At 46.8% G+C, this 19,158-nt stretch overlaps 1 protein-coding gene across 4 annotated transcripts; it reads right to left on the minus strand.

The window, feature by feature from the left end:
• Window positions 1-1,004: 1,004 nt before the first annotated feature.
• LOC101166843 (dematin) lies at window positions 1,005-18,501 on the minus strand. 4 transcript variants are annotated; one of them, XM_078953446.1, is made up of 16 exons: window positions 18,384-18,501; window positions 15,442-15,546; window positions 15,072-15,106; window positions 13,458-13,538; window positions 13,086-13,214; window positions 12,107-12,136; window positions 11,179-11,362; window positions 10,029-10,073; window positions 9,522-9,674; window positions 7,373-7,473; window positions 7,207-7,294; window positions 6,923-6,981; window positions 6,812-6,848; window positions 6,150-6,203; window positions 5,906-5,986; window positions 1,005-5,712 (listed from the first exon to the last, which is right to left on the minus strand). In XM_078953446.1, exons 3-15 carry the CDS (start codon window positions 15,081-15,083, stop codon window positions 5,973-5,975), a joined length of 987 nt encoding a protein of 328 aa, XP_078809572.1. In that variant the 5' UTR covers window positions 15,084-15,106; window positions 15,442-15,546; window positions 18,384-18,501; the 3' UTR covers window positions 1,005-5,712; window positions 5,906-5,972. The 4 variants fall into 4 exon arrangements, with proteins under 4 accessions (XP_078809572.1, XP_078809571.1, XP_078809574.1 ...); XM_078953445.1 differs by having other exon boundaries at window positions 6,150-6,295; XM_078953448.1 differs by lacking the exon at window positions 12,107-12,136.
• Window positions 18,502-19,158: the final 657 nt, after the last annotated feature.

Genomic DNA, 19,158 nt, shown 5'->3' on the forward strand with positions numbered 1-19,158 from the left:
TTAACATTGGGAGTTGGGTCATCTAGACCCACTAGACAGTGCTCTGAACCTTTTTTCTTCAATGATTTGTGATCTTCACCGGTGTCCATGGATTACATGAAATCTTTCCACCTTTATCCACCTTTGTCATGGTAGGGAGAACACCTCAATGGAAGGGGGGGGGGGTCATAGGATAGCAAAAGGGGTAAAGATAAAGATGATATTTGACTGACTTTTAGTCTCCAAACTGCCGTTCATTAAGAGGGTTTGGATCATCATCACCTTGATCACTGGATCCTCCTTGGTTCTAACCATCATCTGGAACTGTTCCAAGTGTGACACCCCCCCCCCCCCCCCCATAGAAAAGGGTTCACTTCCTGCTCCAACTAATTGGAGTCAATTCAGTTGCCATTTCTTTGTGGTACGGCTGCCGCCATGTTGGAGCCAGACGTCACCAGTAAGCAGTGATTGGTCCGAGTCGGTCTGAGTCACTGTTTCTATGGCAACCACTCTCACCAATCAGGAGAGAGCTTGTTAGAGGACCACACCCCTATCACTTGAAAGTGGCGTACACCAAATCTGTCAATGGTTCCAACTACTTTTATTGAAGCGTCTGATTGGTCAGATTGTAAAATGAGGATTTATCAAGATGTTAACACAAAGGTATCAGATCCAGAACGGTTCTTCTGACCAATAGAACGACTGAGGAACAGCTGTTTGTTTATCTATATAAACAAACTGGGATTTTGGCTTTTTGGAGCCACTTCCTGTTTGGATGCCAGGGGGCGGGGCCACTCAGTCCATTTCTCTGATACGGTTATTAGGTTTTGCTAATACACAACCACACGGGGCGCAATCAGGAGCTTTCCTGAACAAGTCCATGTTAAGCTAAATGCAGAGGTTCTTATCAGGAAGAGAACCCAATGTGAAGGTTCTCTGTGACGTTCTGAAAAGTAAAGAACAATCCTCGCTTCACTGTTTTGGGCAGAAGGCTGCTTTAAAAGAAGGAATTCTGCATCGAAAAGTTTCTAAAAGGGGAAACAAAGAGTCAACAGGAAGTTTATTTTATGAGAAGAATGAAGACGAAAAAGCAACAGAAATGTTGTCTATTGGGATTTCTGATTCTTTTCAAACAACATTCAGGTTTCAGCAGCTTCATACAGATGTAAAAAAACAAGTTTTAAACTCAGTTCACCTTCCAGTCAGAATAATCTGCTATGTCAGCAACTTCATGCTCAGTTTTCTTCAGTTCAATATTAACACCAAATGATCAATGCAAAGGCAGTTTGAAGTCATATGAACGTTTGAGGCCGCTTCTGCCGACAGAGTCCAAGAACACCGGCTGATACAGAAAACATCAAACTATGGACTCCAACTACACCCATCAATCAACACAAAGCGAGAGAAGGTCAGAGAGGAGAAGAAGGAATCAGAACAGGTTTCTGCTGGTTCTTTACACAGAGGGAGGAAGATGCCGATGGCATTTCCTTAAAAAAGGAGACGTTTTTTCTGCTCAGAAAATTCCCTTTTGAAAAAGATGTTTTGGGTAATCCAGTTAAACATGATCAAAGAATAAAATAATGTAGCAGGTCGATGTTAGCGTTAGCATTCTTTGTTGCTGACGTTGCGTGAAAAGATTTGATTTTTTTTTATTTGAAATGGTTCATTTCAAGCAATCAAATAGGGATAATACACAAAAACAATACAATCATCAGTTATACATTCATACAATAACTAATCAAACCTGGAATAATTAGACATAAAATTAAATATTGCTTGAAAGGGAGTGGAAGGAAGCAAAATTATAATCCCACCCCTGCAACCCTGCTGCGGTTAGCACGAGTATTTTCATGAAGGTGAAAATGTCAGCCTCCAATAGAATCTACACGTCTACAGGTGTATGGTGCATCCACCACCCTGATCATTCTGTTACATTCAGGTTCTAATCAAATATACACTGACCAAAAATATAAATAACACTTTTGTTATTGCTCCCATTTTTTGTGGTATGAACTCAAAGATGTGAAACATTTTCCACATACACAAAATAACCAGTTCTCTGAAATATTGTTCACAAATCTGTCTAAATCTGTGATAGTGAGCACTTCTCCTTTGCCAAGACAATCCATCCCACCTCACAGGTGTGCCATATCAAGATACTGATTGGACAGGTGTGCCTTAGACTGGCCACAAGAAAAGGCCACTCTGAAATCTTCAGTTTTGTTTTATTGAGGGGGTCAGGGGACTCAGACAACCAGTCAGTATCTGGTGTGACCACCATTTGCCTCATGAAGTGCGACACATCTCCTTCACATAGAGTTGATCAGGTTGTCTATTGTGGCCTGTGGAATGTTGGTCCACTCTTCTTCAATGGCTATGTGAAGTTGCTGGATATTGGCAGGAACTGGAACACACTGTCATATACGCCGATCCAGAGCATCCCAAACATGCCCAATGGGTCACATGTCCGGTGAGTATGCTGGCCATGCAAGAACTGTGATGTTTTCAGCTTCCAAGAATTGTGTACAGATCCTTGCAACATGGGGCCGTGCATTATCATGCTGCAACATGAGGTGATGTTGTTGGATGTACGGCACAACAATGGGCCCCAGGATCTCGTCACGGTATCTCTGTGCATTCAAAATGCCATCAATGAAATGCACCTGTGTTCGTCGCCCATAACATACACCTGTCCATACCATAACCCCACCACCACCATGGGCTACTCCATCCACAACATTGACATCAGAAAACCGCTCACCCACACAACGCCACACACGCTGTCTGCCATCTGCCCTGAACAGTGTAAACCGGGATTCATCCGTGAAGAGAACACCTCTCCAACGTGCCAGACGCCATCGCATGTGAGCATTTGTCCACTCAAGTCGGTTACGACGACGAACTGGACTGAGGTCGAGACCTCGATGAGGACGACGAGCATGCAGATGAGCTTCCCTGAGACGGTTTCTGACAGTTTGTGCAGAAATTCTGTGGTTATGCAAAGCGATTGTTTCAGCAGCTGTCCGAGTGGCTGGTCTCAGACGATCTTGGAGGTGGACATGCTGGATGTGGAAGTCTTGGGCTGGTGTGGTTACACGTGGTCTGCGGTTGTGAGGCCGGTTGGATGTGCTGCCAAATTCTGGGAAACGCCTTTGGAGACGGCTTATGGTGGAGAAATGGACATTCAATTCCCTAGCAACAGCTCTGGTGGACATTCCTGCTATCAGCATGCCAATTGCACGCTCCCTCAAAACTTGTGACATCTGTGGCATTGTGCTGTGTGATACAACTGAAGATTTCAGAGTGGCCTTTTCTTGTGGCCAGTCTAAGGCACACCTGTGCAATAATCATGCTGTCTAATCAGCATCTTGATATGGCACACCTGTGAGGTGGGATGGATTGTCTTGGATAAGGAGAAGTGCTCACTATCACAGATGTGGTTCCTGTCTCCGGCTCGACTCGCGCCTTTGACTGTCCCCACAACCACGGCTGGATGAAGCTCGTCTGCTGGACTTTATATATGTAGTTGTAGATTTAGATAAGTAAATTCTTCTCTTTGAGTTCTGGTAAATCGCCTGTCCGTCCTGGGGGAGGATCCCTCCTTCATGTGGGCACCCCTGAGGTTTCTTCGTTTTTTCCGGAATCCGTTTTTTTTGGGAGTTTTTCCTTACCGCGAAGGGGGGTCTAAGGGCAGGGATGCCAGTATAGCTTAGTCAGTTTGTTAGTTCATTTTAGTATTTTCCTATTGAACTCTTTGTATTCGTGATCCTTTTGAGTTCATGTTTCACTTCGAAGCCCATCGAGACGACTGTTGTTGTGATTTTGGGCTATACAAATAAATTGAATTGAATTGAAATTGAATGCATGTTTGCACTGAACAGTGAATGCGTGTGTGATGCGAATTGTACATGTGTATAGTGACAATGGCATTCTATTCAATTCTGTTCTGTTCTTCTATTTAGACAGATTTGTGAACAATATTTCAGAGAACTGGTTATTTTGTGTTTGTGGAAAATGTTTCACATCTTGGAGTTCAGACCATAAAAAATGGGAGCAATAAGTGATGATGCAGCATTTTAATCTGAATACTGTATAAACAGAAAAAAGATGTTGGAAGAAGCTAACGTTAGCTTCACTGCGGTGTGAATTCTAACAATGGTCTCAGCATCTTAACGAAGCTGATGGTGATTAAAGCCCCACTCTGATGAAAACTGTGTTTTTGGTGTTTTTAACACGTTCTTGTAGCATTTTTCTGATTTTTAAAGGAAATTCAGTTCAAAATTAATTTCTGAGTTTTTCTTTATTCAAATTGTTGTGAATGAGGAGCAGATAAAAAATGCCGTTTGAAAAGATTGTATTTGTGACGTAGCAGCTACAATGGCGGGGCCACAATCTCCAAGCTCCGCCCCTTTCTGATCATCCACTGTCAGACCAACAGATCCATGACCGTCTGTTTTCCTGATCTGAGCTGGAACCTGGATCAGAACTGGACGGATGGATGAATGCATTATTGCTGCCATTTATGTTGCACCGCTAACATTAGGTTGGGGGGGGGGCTGAGGGGCTGTAAGCTAGAGGGAGAGTGTAATCAGAAAGGTCTCAGTCATGGATAATGGGAAGGGGGCACGGGGTTGCTCTGCACCAACAGTCCCGCCCACGTCTCTGAGGTGAATTTCTGATGACTCTCTGCCGCTCTGCAGAAACTATGTCCTAGAAAATGACACAGGTTTTTACATTTTGGCTAAAAGCGGCGTCATCATCATGAAAAGACGACTAGGAGCTCTTTGGAAATGGATCAGAAGATGATTGGATGGAACTCTGTGTCAGTCACAGTTTAAGAGTCTAAAGGTGAAGTTAGATCGGATCATTCAGGGAGAGAGAGAACTGCTGCTGAGGATTCCTGAGGACGTGTACATGTTTACCAAAGTTCTAAAGTGCAGATCTCTTCATGTTAAAAGTGTTTCATGTTTCCTCACAGTCCAAGAAATCCACAGAAAGTCCTTTTCCTCTCAATAGTCATGTTCTACTGAAAGTTCTACTGATGTTCTACTAAAAGTTCTGCTGCTTCTTTATAATGTTAAAAACCTTTTCCACAACATTTGGTTAAGAAAAAACAGCAGCTAATGCTAACCTAGCTAAGCTGTTGCGTGGAGGGGGCGGAGCTGCGTGGATCTGGCACTAACATCTTCTCATCTGTGGGCGGCGTTGGCTGACTTTAATCCGCAGCAACAGATGAGGGTTGTGATGTTTCGTGATGTTTTGTCTGAGCCTAAAACTGGTCATAAATCTGTTTAGTGTAACGTCAGAGCTGCACTCTACGATCCAGAAAGACTCGTCGGCAAAGCTGGTGCTGCTTATTCCGGCAGTCAAACCAACTCCTAACCCCCTCTGGTCACGATTGAAGCTCTGGTTTCAGTCGTCATGGAAACGTCTGCAGCAGAACTTGATGACATCATCACCATCTCTGCAAACAGCCTCAGACGTCTAAAAACGTCCACAGCCTCCACAGCCGCCGCACCACGGTCAACAGAAGAGGACGTGCGCGGCACATATGGCTAACATATGGCTGATGGCCAACCTGAGAAAAGCAGTGCATTATGGGATGCAGTCCTGGGGGTGTCAGAAGAGGTTGACCTTCTTCTTGAGTTGGTTTCTCTTCCATAAAGAGAGGCGGTCGAATTCCTCCATGGACATCCTGAACAGTCTAAAGAACTCCTCCTGGGAGAGATGTCTCTGCAAGGAGACGGATCATCGAGCTGCAGTTAGTTCACCTGCAAAGGTTAGTCCACGCTGAAGGTCATGAGATCTAATGAAGAGTTTTCACGAGCTTCCTTCTTCTACACCTGCTGCAACTCCAACAAGAAATTGGGTGCTGCAGCACTTCCGGTGCAGTTTAATGCTGCGGGTTTGCATCGGCTGCTCTTACCTCCAGTCGGGTGCGGTCCACCCCAGCAGGGAGCTTTGAGCGCCCTCTATGGGTCACCACCAGCGTTTCATACGGGTAAATCTGCAAGCAGAACTGGGTCAGAACACAAACTGAAACAGGACCCAAAGCTGTGAAAGCCTCAGTGTGGAGATGCCCCCCCATGAAATGCAAAGACCTCCCACACTGAGAACCGATGGGACTGGAACCTAAAGAGCAAAAGTCCTTCTGGTCTGGGTTCTCTGACCTTGTGTTCCAGCGAGGGCAGCGAGTTCCCTCGGTCCAATCCGGAGTCTCCGTTCTAACACACAGAATCAGGTTTTGTTGTGTTAATGAACCAAACGAGCGGCGGCTGTTCATGCAGTGAAGCTAAAGAGGACTGTACCTGAGGACCTGCAAACACAGACAAAGACATTTCAGTTTCTCTACATTCTGCATTTTAGAAAGAAAAACATCCACTTCCATGTTGAGCTAGTTTTCCTTTTGATGATAAAACGTTCCTATCGATGAGGAATCAGTGGAAGCACTTTTTCAACTTTACATCAGCATTTTTAGCATCAAGGTTTTATTTTGATCTTTTCTCTGCATTTAAAGCGACTTTTAGTTTTTCTTCTGCTGTTGTACGATAAATTCAGCTCCTGACGTTGCTGATAGTTTTCTTTCAGAAGCAACACACACTGCAGAAATTGATAAAATGACATTGATTATGCTAAAATGACCCTCTGGTATTGACTCCTCCCACTTTCGGTGCTTTTCGGTTTTTACTAGTTTCCTCAGAAAACCAGAACATTTTCAGACATAACTTTATTCTCAATCTAAGTAGGGAGTAGTGTGGGATTAGTTTAGCCTTTTATCGGGACACAAAGGCGGAGTTTGAGCTCGGGAGTTTTCCTGGACCGCGGTTCTCACCTGTCTGGGTTTTTGTGTGGAACTCTGCTGACTGCAGCTGAGAGAAGACACAGAAATGAGCCTCATTCATAGACACAAACGCTCCAAATGTCAGTTTTCGGGTATTCTTACTCTGGACAGACAGCTCTTAGAGGATGATGGGAAAAAAAACGACTGTGAGACACTGGAGCCTGAAGACAAGAAGAAACAGGCAAACATCTCATCTTCTATATCCTCTTCTCAAGGGAGGGAGAAAAACACGGTGGATGATTGACAGATGGTATTAGCTGGTAAGAACTGACTCTCATAAAATGAAAATGTAATTTAAAGCAGCTTCCATTTGGGCATTTAACACAAACGCTTTCAGCACAGAAATGAATGCAGGGGTCGCAGCATACCCGGGTTTTTGCCCCCACCTGGCAGAGAACGGGGTTTCCTCCTCAGAGGAGCAGCAGATCTGTCCAGCTCCTCCTTCAGGAGGATTTTACCCAAATTGGACTGAATCTGAGGGAAACACAAGAATGGACGGGTCTGACAAAAACCTTTCAGTCGTGTTGAAGAAAAAAAAAGAATGTTTTTCACCTTGTTCAGCTCCTGTCTCTGAAGAACTCTCAGTCCCCACCCGTCATCATCCAACTCTTCATCCTCTTCAAACCTCTGATTCCTCCGCTTCCACTCTTTTTCTGCAGACAAAACAAGATGAAGGAAAAAAAGGTCCAGTTCTAAAATATCTGGAGTGAAAAAAGCAAAATCCAGGAAACAAGAAGTGTCCAAAAGGAAAAAGAACATCCCATCAGTTCCTGATGCTTCTTCACATCAGTGACACTTAAAAGCCTGTTTTTGGACAGTGGGAGGAAAACCCACTCATGCACGTGGACGCCATGCAAACTCCACACAGAATGGCCCCAGCCAGGATTTGAACCAGGACCTTAGACTTAACCACTGCACCACCGTGCAGCCAAGTAAAAAAAATCAAACACGAGAAAGAAGACGGAGAAAATAAATTAATCAAACAGGATAAGAAAAGAAAGTGCACGAAGCAGGGTAATGGTCTACTGGGGGGGCATCTCGAGGATTTACTCAACCCGCAGACACACCTTCAGCTGAGGAAGAGGAGGATGGGGTCAGTTGATCATCTTGGGTGTAGTGCAAAAGCTTCAGCCGACTGGAATTTCACCACCTAGTCTCCCTGGGACAGTCTAGCTAGGATTCTGGAGAGGAGAATCTGACCAAGATTTGGACCTCAGATTCAGGAAGAGCTTCTCCTCCCGGTTGTGGAACAGCCGATCCACTCTACAACCTCCACAAAGAGCTGGATGGTTTTGGGAGTTCACCCGTCCAGTCCACTTCTGGTCTGGGGATTTGGAGCGTGTTCTCTTTCCAGTCCCTCCCTGTGATGCGTGGGAGGGGTTCTGGCCATTTGGAGTCTGAAACCATGGAATCAGGTTTGCAAACGACACAAATGTGGTCAATGACAACGACGCCTTGGCCTTCAGGAGGAGGCACATTATCAGCTGCTGTCACAGGCCCCGCCCACCATCAAAGCCAGTGCAGTCTGAGCTAACCACTACATTCCTGAGGGACCATATCACTGATGACTTCACACAGACCACCAACATCACCTCTCCAGTCAAGAAAGCAAAGCAACAACCTCCCAGTCTGGTACCGCAGCTGTTTGGCTGCAGACCAGTTGAGAAAGACAGGACCAGAAGTTCACCTCAACCATCCAATCAAGACCAGGGTCTGACATAAAAGTCCTCATGTGTCCTTAGTTTGCTCTTTGCCACCACCACCTTCAACCTGCCTGTGGTTTCCGGTCACAGACAGAGTCAGAGTAGGCCGCCAAACATCCACGGCACTCAGTACTGGCTCCCCCCGGGGTCGTACTGGGCCACAGTACACCCCCCGTTGTAACGCCGAAACCCCAACCCGCTGCCATAGAAGCTTTTCTAACAGACTATAGATGATCTTGGTTCCACGGCGCGTCATCAACACCACCCAAAGACTGTTGGTGCCCTCTCCCCACCCTGGAAACCCCGCATAGCCCCTGCTGCCTCAACAGAGCGAAGAAGATCATTACCTTCAGGCAAACGCCCCAGAAGAGTTTTTACCCCACGGCAGTAACCATTAGAAACAGGAGAAGGAAACAGGAACCTGGACTTCTCAGACTGATGGAACTGTGGACGTTTGCTTCACATGTATTATGATTTTTTGATGCTTTTTACGTTTGTCACCTTTATCAAGTGTTTTTTTAAATGACCAATGCTGTTGAATTTTGCAACAAATAGTTTTAATCTCCTGTCAATCAATCTTTCTCTCTCTCTATCCTGAATGTCTTCATCCCTCCATCAGGTCTCCGGATCTGGTCTCCTCGTTTGGGATAAAACACCAGCTTCCTTCCTCTCAGTCTCAGTCTCTGGACACGTCCAGTCATTAGGAAGACCCTCATGACCTCCAAAAATCTCCTTCATCTCCTGCCTAAAAACCACTCAGAATTCTTCCCTCTTCATCTTTCATTTTCTCCTCATCTTCCTCACTACCTCCTCACACCACCATCCTGTGCCGTCTAGCTAGAGTCTCTCCATCCTCTACTAGTCTGCAGCAGCTCCGATCAACGGTGTTTTCCTCCCTCCACTCGTTTATCTGTTCCTCTGGAACAGATCTTCCTCTCTGACGTCTACTCTCTCTGATAATAAGGTGTGTATTCATGTTGTGTATGTTTGGGTCATACCAATCACAGCCAAAGAGGGGGGGCAGGGCCAGTAGTCTGTTTCAATCTTGGAGGGCTGGGTGGGATCTGGAGGCTGAGCGGCGGGAAACTTTGAGGACTCGATGATTAGATCTTCGATGTGTTTTCCCTGAGGGACGCCCGGTGACATCACATCTGCACACACATACATACATGTACACACATACATGTAGACACACACACATAAACACGTACACACACATTCATGTACACACACACACATACATGTACACACACACATAGACGTACATGTACACACACACACCCACACACATACATGTACACACATACATGTAGACACACACACATAAACACGTACACACACATTCATGTACACACACACCCACACATGTACACCCACACACACACACACCCACACAGTAGGTTAGAGCTGCTTAAACTGACAGCAGGGGGTGGTAGTTTGGTAGTGGGGGCTGACCCTGCTGTGTTCCAGCTCCAGAGGTTCTGTTGGGAACCTTGAGAACTCACCTTGCTTGTAGATGGGGGGCCTCCTGTAGATGTTGGAGCCGTTTTCTGAAAGACAGACTAGCTGAGCTCGACTCCATACAGACTTGTTATGCAGTTTTCTCTGATGGCATCACAAATGCAGACTGTTATACTGTTTAAATCCCACATTACGGCCCTCACCCATGCACCCCACCCCCCACCCACTTCCACTACACTCAACAGCAACAAGAGCAAGTTTTCATCTGGAAGAAGAGTTTCTGCAGAGGCTGGAAGATCTGGACAGACCGTGGAGTCTTGACACACAAACTGTTCACGGTTTACACAATAACAAAAGCTGTTTTAGTGTGTGTGTGGTTGTGTGTCCCTGTGATGGACCGGAGACCCGTCTGGTCCAGGGGAACCTTCTCTTTGGCTGACAGTATCAGGATAGGCTCCAGCATCCTCCTGGCCCTGAACTTGAATCGGTAAGATTAGGAAACGGATGCTGCGCCATATTTTTTGTGAGTTTGAGCCTTTAAAGCCACCAAAGATGGAACTTGGCTATGGATGCATAGAAACATATATGTTCATATTAACATCCTAATGTGAAATGAGACTGGCTTTCAGAGGGTTTCCTTCTGTCACTGCTGCAGTTTCAGTGGTTCAACAGTTTCATGAACGTTCTGAGGAAATCTGTCATTTTGGTTGTAAACAGGAATATAACAATATATAATAGTCTGATATCAAACAGGTTAGAGCAGTGGTCCCCAACCTTTTTGTCACCGCAAACCGGTACAACGCAAGGCACGTTTACCACGGACCGGTGGGGGGGGGGTTGAGGTGCAACACACGGTGTGTATCACGTGATGTTTGGTGTAGCGACTTTGACGTGCGTTAAGTGTTACAGATGTAACAGAGAGAATCCGGTCACTTTTCAAAATAAAACGTTTTTTTCGAGAAAAAAAACAATAAAATGGAAATTATTTTTTCTTTCTGTGCGTCCCGGTGCCAAAATTTCCCGGTGGTTGGGAACCACTGCGTTAGAGAACTGATTCAGAGTGTTTTGGTTCTGCATTTGTCAGTTCCTTTGTTTCTATAACATATGACACTGAGTTTGAGAAGAGCTGCTTGTTTCAGTGACGTTTGTGGACCTAAAGATGAAATCCGACAGAAAACCTGCAGCTCTTCTTACCTGGGCGGTGAAAGTGCTGCACGCTGCCTTTGGACCCAGAAGACGAAGGGCTCGCCACGTTTAGTGCGGTTAGAGTCCCTGGTGTGTGGATGCTGTGGGTTCTGGTACTGAGCATGGTGGAACATGGTGAGGAACCTCCAGGCGACGGGTTCTCCAGGCATTCTTTTGACTCCTTGGATGGGCTCTGGAGAACAAGAAGCAGAACTTGGTTCCTTTCTGAAGTAGACTGTTGTTTGACCTGAAAAACGGAACATTGCTCAAGGTTCTGATTATTCTCATCAATTTTTCAATGAGACAGATGTTGTTACGGGTTCTTTTGATCGGGTTACGAACAATTTTTCCGATGTTTAGAGAACGTTTTCCAAATAGGTCACCTGCCAAAAAAGTACATTTGACATTTTATGTTCTGCCCGTGTCTCGTGTGGAACTTTCTCAACAGTTGATCAGAGTGCCCTGGAGGGTTCTGCAGTAAAAGAATCCGTGGCGTGTACTTGGCGTGTACTCGGCGTGTACTTGGCGTGTACTCGGCGTGTACTTGGCGTGTATGTGGTGTGTACTCTGCGTGTATGTAGCGTGTACTTAGTGTGTACTTGGCGTGTACATGGCGTGTAAGTGGAGTGTACTTTGCCTGTACTCGACGTGTGCGTGGTGTGTACGTGGCATGTCCAACTACCGCGACTTTACAACCGTTGGATTCTGAAAGCTGAGAAAAGCAAAAAGGTGGTTCTCCGGAACGACTGGAACCCAGTGAGAACACCTGCTGGAGAGAAACCTTCTGATTCTAACACGTCATTCAGGACACAACTGCAGAGTTTGTATGAAAAGGTTTAGAAACAAAAACTTTGAATGTTAAGGGTTAGGGTTATCAATGATTACTGTAGAAACTATGAAAAAGCTCAAAGCTAATAAAGAGAAAGTGCTGTCTAACCTGAGGAGAAGGAAGAGGAGACAGGGACCTCTGGAGGACAGAAGACATGGACATGTCCATGAAAAAAGCAGACATAAAGAAACAGACTTTTCCAAACCCAGATGGACCCGTGTCTACAAACCCAACATATTCCACGGAGGAGAACGAGTGACGGAACGTCTCCTAAAGCTTTCTTTTCTTTCTATTTAAAGTTTTCCACTTTAAACACAGGAACCAAATCGAAATCGTTCCACTTCATCCATGAGTTGAAGCATGGGGCAGAAAAACTGGGAAGAACCTCCTGTTGAGGAAGCGGCTGTAGTTTCAGATCAGTGAAATGCTTCCTGTTCAGACATTCATGTATTTCAGTTTGTCAGTCCTGCTGCCCCATCATGCCTCACAGCTGATGGTGAAATGGTTTAATGGAAATGAATGATGTCATACTGATCACGCAGAGCTGAGAAAAACTGGGATGGAGGTGATTTGAAACCAAAATGTTTTTTTTTGTTTTTGGGCAAATTCATGATCGTTTTAAAGCTGTAGGTTTGGAAATAAATCTGTTCCTGCCGGCTCTGAATGGGGAGGGGGTGGGCTGCATGGGGGCTGGGGTGGGGTGTATCAAGTCAACCTTCTAGACCAGGCATCCCCAAATCCAGGCCTGGAAGGCCTGCTGCTGTCCTGCTGCTGTTCCAGAAAACCCTGCCCTATCTGCTGCTGATTACCTGGATCAGGTGTGTTTAGCCAATAAGGAGCTTCAATGGCAGGTTGGTTGGAAAATATGTGGGACCCCCCAGACCTGGATTTGGGGACCCCTGTTCTAGGCCCCTGAATTTTCTAAAACCTTGAGGTTTTGTGCACCTGTCGTCTTCTCCAGCCGCACAGAGTTGACAGTGATGGTCAGAGGCTTCATGAAGCTCCAGAACCAGATTCTGGAACTGGTCCTGAATACGGCGACTCATAAGAATCAGGCAGAGGCTGATCGGTCTGGACCCCCCCTTACCTCCAGAGTGCTGTAGACGTAGTGCGGCTGGTAGATCATGAGATCCGGTCTCTCGATGTCCAGAATGGCTTTGTCTGCCGGCAGCGCGGCCAGATCTTTGTACCCGATTATCTGGTCCTCCAGTCTGGCCTGAAGGTGGGAAGATTCCACAGATAAGCTCAGTTCAACTATTTAAAATATTTTCTGAGGACAGCGAGGTCTTTATTGAAAGACGCCCCCCCTCACACATGGGAACCCTTTGTCCCTTGATTTCATGCTCATAACCCGACCATGCAGGTCCGGCGATGATGTCATCGCGTGGCTTTGAGGCTCCTCAACAGCTCCACTCATGGGTTGACGTGGAAGACAGAATCCAGATCTGATGGAGCTCACCGTGATGCTGGCAGCAGGAGATCCGGGAAAGACGGTTCCTCTGAGAGACAGAACACTTCCCGGAGACGTCTGGGCCGGATGCTACCAGAAGAAAGAGACTTTGTGTGAGTGCTGCCAAAAACCAAGATGACTTCTTGCTGCTGCCTCCTTTAGGGGGCGCCACAGTCACTCCTCCATCTGTCTGCATCCTCCTCATCCATCAACCTCCTCTATGGTCGTAGCTCCACCTTCAGCATCCGTTCATCATCATCATCACTGCTCCTCCTCTCAAACGTGCACTGATCTCCAGAACATCCACCATGATGTGATCTTCTGATGGATTCAATGATCCATCCTGGTTCCTCAGAGAACCTCAGCATCTTCATCCCTGCTACCTCCTCCTCTTCCTCCTGTCTCTGCTTTAGGGTCTCTGAACCAACATCCTAGCTTCTCTCCCCACAGTCTGCTACACCTTTCAGGCTGAAACCTCCAACCTGCTTCACACGTCTCTCCACCTCTAATCTGTTCACCCTGAGAACTTCAAGTCCTCCAGCTTCTTCTTCTCTGCTCCCTGGAACCTCCCCCTTCCTCTCATTCCCACAGAGATGCTCCACCCTTCTAGGACACTGGGACAATAAAAAAGTACTTTTTCTTGAATCTTAAATATCGGAACATATCTGTTTGAGAAATTGGAACAAATGTTACGATTTTAATGGATATAGAAAGAAAGTTCAGAGCAGCTCACCAGAAACCTCTGATGACCAGCTTTGGTCATGAAACGTCAGAAAAACATAGAGCTGCTCTTTACAGACAAACCTTCCTGGAAATATGGATTTCTTGAGACACTTGTTCTATGTACCAAATGCGTTCTGCTTGAAACGCGCGACAGATTCTGTCATGTATGCTGATGATAATGTTTCAGACGCGGTGGATTCACCTTTATTATTATATTTAGAAAAGACTGAATTTGTTTTTGCTTTATTTATTTGTCACAACATTAAAAGTCGGATTCAGCTGAAGTTAGCGTCGGTGGTTAGCCTCCAATGTGACTTTAAAGGGAAACTCCCATTTAGGATTTTTTCTGTTCTGAGAATCCTCCTTCGTGTTAAAGTGAAGACAACCCCTAAATGTGATCAATCTTCTGCCTTGGATTGGGTTCTGTGTTATAATGAGCTTCTAGAAAAAAGCTGTACTGTTGACTTTATTGAATTTGTAGAAAGAACTTTGATTCCATCAATCTTCATCTTTGAAAAGAAATCGACACAATTTCAAAGTCGATTTGCTTCTTATCCCTTGTGCTATCCTATGGGGTCTAGATGACCCCCCCTTCCATTGAGGTGTTCTCCCTACCATGACAAAGGTGGATAAAGGTGGAAAGATTTCATGTAATCCATGGACACCAGTGAAGATCACAAATCATTGAAGAAAAAAGGTTCAGAGCACTGTCTGGTGGGTCTAGATGACCCAACTCCCAATGGTAAAGTGCCTAGGATAGAACAAGGGCTAAAAGAGTTTGGGACCGCTGCAGCAGAGAAAAGAGAACCCTACTTAGAACCCCAAACAGCATTCTATCATGTGTTCTCCCCCCCCCCCCCCCCCCCCCCAGCAGGGCATGAACAATAAAAAGGTGTTTACCGTAGGAATCATCCCGACTGCTGACCGGTCCGGTCCTGAAAACAACACCAGAGAACATCAACCTAGAGTCTCTGCAAGAACCGTGAAAGAGTTGAAGAGTTCAGAACTTTTCTCAGGTGAGCGACAGAACCCGACCCTCCCTTTGGGTTCCACACATTTACAAACAGCTTTTCATGATTCATGATTAAACAAAACTCTCAGGATTGGCGGAGATCCCAACAGGAAGTTCAGGCCATGCTGACCCCTGCAAACTCGTCTGATTGGCCGGTTCGGTTCCTGTCAGGTTATTTTGGGCTCTTTTGCTGATCCATGTGAAAGCTGAGCCACAACACAAAGAGATTGTTTCTAGGGTCTGCAGCTTTGTACCAACCTGTGCACGTGGGGGGGGGGGGTGTCACGTGCAGGCAGAGGCACTGGTGTCTTTGTGTGCACGTTCTCAGTCAGGGAGGGGGTCCACGTCTGCTGCATTCAGCACCTGAAACAGACAGATAATGGACCTCTGATCAACGAGTCACTTCCTTTCCAAAATAAGAGTCCACTGAAACGTTCCTTTATGTCCTTCAGGAACCCAAAACAAACGTTTATTTCCAGAAACAAACGTTTGATATCAGCTGCTGTATCGCACAAACGGCAGCTTTTAAACTTTACCACAAGACGTAGAAGATGGTACCTTCCAGAATAAATCTCTGTTAAGTTTGGAAGTAAACACAAAAAAAGTAATCCTTCAGTTACTAAAGTAACTGAAGGCTCCCCGGCACTCAGTAGCAGGATTTAACCAGACTGTCTTTACCCAGTCATGTGATCGACAGTCCCAAACCATCCACAAGCCCCTCCCCCTGTGTGGAACCAATGAAAACACAGAAATTCTGCAGAACCGGGGATCCAAGCTGCAGCTGGGTCTCCTATGTGCAGCCCCCCCCTGGTAACCATAGCGACAGCACAGTGTTGGATTTGACATCAGCAGGTCAGTCCCTCCAACGCTTGGGAACAACACACGGTTGCTAGGTTACCGACCAAGCAGAAAGACAAAAACAGAGATGCCACCTGGACTCTGACGAACCGCAGGGGTCAAAGGTAACCCCGCCCCCAGGCCACGCCTGAGGGACTTCAATCAAACCCTGACAGTCTGCAAGAAAGACTTCAGCAGAACAGAAGATGCTTCTGGAATCTAAGAACGTGGAGGACCTCCTGGGGGGGGGGGGGGGGGACAATTCTAATGAGTTATGGCCTTGGCTTCATTGGGGGGGTCTTTAGTGCCGGTCATTGATTTTACAGCTGTCTGTTCTGAGAACCAGCTGACATCCCACTTTCTGCTCCCTTCAGTCGCCTGAGAGGTTTTGGTTCCACCTGTTCTAAAGTTCCTTTAGAAAAGCCTCATTCAGTTCAGCCTGTTTTCAAGCTACCAGTAGAACCGGAGGTTCCTCTTCTGCTGGAACATCCGGTTCCTCGCCTGCTGGAACCTCCAGTTCCTCTTCTGCTGGAACCTCCGGTTCCTCTTCTGCTGGAACCTCCAGTTCCTCTTCTGCTGGAACCTCCGGTTCCTCGTCTGCTGAAACCTCCGGTTCCTCTTCTGCTGGAACCTCCGGTTCCTCGTCTGCTGAAACCTCCAGTTCCTCTTCTGCTGGAACCTCCGGTTCCTTGTCTGCTCCTGTACATCACAGCTGATCAGCGTGCTGGTTGGGCATTGGTTCCTGGTCCTGGTGGTCTCCCTGAGAGTCTGGGGGTGTGGACTCAGCAACTCTCTCACTTTACTTACTCTCTCTATGGCTTCACTAACACCATGAACTGCCCCCCCCCCCCCCCCCCTCCAGCCCCACCAAAGACCATGAGCCGCCCCCCCCCCCCCCCCCGGCTGCAGACTGAGATAAGAGCTGCAGAAGTCACTCGGATCAAACTCTCGTGTTATCAACGCCTCAGAGGCCGCCGTTCTCCACAGAAGGACTGGAACCAAACGTCATCCCGGAACTTTAGACCAGAACGTTCTCATAAACCGGTTTCTAGCAGAATGAAGAACCTCTGGCAGCAGCAGCTCTGCTGGTTCTGCTGCAGTCGGGTCTGATCAGCAGAGTTTCTGCTGGAAAGTGAGGATGACTCATGTTCCAGAAATAGAGGAAGGAGCCATTCTGCTGGGAGACGTTCATGGACTGTAGGAGTTTGTAGTTTACAGATTGCCTCCTACAGAGATCATTTCAAGAAAAGAAAAAAAGACAGACTCTTCCTGGAAGGGGCGGTTCCTGAATTTGTGATGTCACAATGTGAGGACCCTCTTGTTTTTGTGGGTTGGGAGGGGCCGGTGCGCAGAGAGCAGGTTTTTAGGGGGACAGCCACTTTAGCTTGTTTTTGTTTTATGAATATTATAAAACACTTCAAAGCTCAAAAATGTAGATTCTTCATGACAAATGTTTCAAAAATCCACAGGAAATACCAGACGGTGGATTCAGACGTCCGTGCGACATCATTTATTATTTAACTGTAACAGATATAATATAAACAATGAATAAAATAAACAGAAAAAAAGGTACAAACTTTTCAGGAGTTCTTTTCTTTGTCACATTTGGTAAATCATGTTGGAATAAATTCCAGATTTCGGAGGCTGAGTAGCTCGGTTGGTAAGGTGAGAGGCTACCATGCAGGAATCCAGGGTTTGGTTCCCGGAGGGGAAGAAACAATGGTACTGGGGGCAATTACCATATCAATGGCGAGCAGTTAACATCACTTAATGAGGGTCCTTAGGCAAGACCCTTAACGCTACCTCCTCCTGAGCCCATTGAGGGATAAATAAAGTATCCAGAAGAAAAAAATATCCAGAAAACTGAATATAAAGACATTAATGAAAACTAAAGCTTAATGCTTTGAACATGTTTGGTTTTCTAGGGGTCAAAGGTCAGAATAGGGCTTTAGTGATGAGTATCCAAGATCAGCGATAGATGAGTTCAGACCTAATCGATCCAGCAGCACCTCCACCTGTGAGGGGAGGAGTCAGGATCTTCAGCTCATGTAGACTGCTCTTCCTCTGTGATGAAGAGGAGACGTCCAACTTAATCTGAACTTTAATATGATTTCTGGATGATTCCGGGGGGCGGGGTTACGTAACCCCCGACAACGACGTTCCAGCATCTTCTCGCCGTTTCACGTTTGAACCTGATGACGCATCTTTAAAGTCCATCAGAGCGCGCGGAGGTTTTTACCTCACGCACCTGAGCACGCGGTTATCTAAGTGACGTCAGCTCCGCTCTGGATACAAAATGATGTCGCATTCCCGCAGCTGCAGCGATGTGCACGCGCTCCCCAAATCTCTGCGTGGCGTCTTACCTGCTCGTGCCCGTGTCTGTCGCCGCGCTCGTGTGAGCGGTCGTGTGCCGGTCCTCACGTTTACAGAAACGACCCCCCCTCTCTCTTACATCACTTTCCTATGTCTCTCCACCCCTCTGCCTCTGGACTAGTCCATTCACTGTAGAGAGAGGGGGGGGGGGGGGTCGCAGGTACATCCTGGTCCTGGCCGGTAGCGGAGGGTGGGGGGGGAGTCTTAAAATTTAATTGGTTGTTCTTTATCAGCAACATGGCCCTTCAGTCCTGGGGGGCCATGAGGGAGAGGGGAGGGGGGCACGGGGGTGTTATCTCCCCCCGCATGGCAGCAGACAGTTGGTTCTGGAGTTCTTCCATAATCTAGAAACTTTAGGACTGTGATCCCGGATGATCAGGATCTGCTTAAGAAGATCAAGTAGACCCCGACAGTGCCCCCCCCCTCCCATTAGTGAGACATTAGTAGCATAATTACTGACAAAGATGAAGACCCCCCTCTGTATGGGGTTATTGACAGTCTCCGCTGTCTGTTTCCAAGGACCAATCGGTGGAGTGGTTGGAGAACTCGAGTGATCCCAGGTGGATCCCAGAAGGATCCCGGGAGGACCAGGACCGTGGGAAACCTGGTCCCGGCCCAGGTCCTGGGGGGTGAGCCATGACGAGGAGCGGTCCATAACCTTCTTTGTGAGAAGGAAAAGACAAGATCGCGTTACGCCGCCCGCATTGGCGCCGCTTGGTTCCCATTCTGGAGCCAGGCCTGGGGTCGGGGCCCACAGGCGAGCTC

Source organism: Oryzias latipes, chromosome 9, assembly GCF_053564925.1.
Source record: "Oryzias latipes strain Hd-rR chromosome 9, Olatipes_Hd-rR_3.1".
Classification (NCBI taxonomy): Eukaryota; Metazoa; Chordata; class Actinopteri; order Beloniformes; family Adrianichthyidae; genus Oryzias; species Oryzias latipes.

Coding starts and splice junctions, on each gene's coding strand:
- LOC101166843 (XM_078953445.1), bottom strand. Junction 7,474..9,521: donor CCCCTCTTTGGCTGTGATTG/GTATGACCCAAA, acceptor TTTTGTCTGCAG/AAAAAGAGTGGAAGCGGAGG. Junction 7,295..7,372: donor AGAGACAGGAGCTGAACAAG/GTGAAAAACATT, acceptor TGTTTCCCTCAG/ATTCAGTCCAATTTGGGTAA.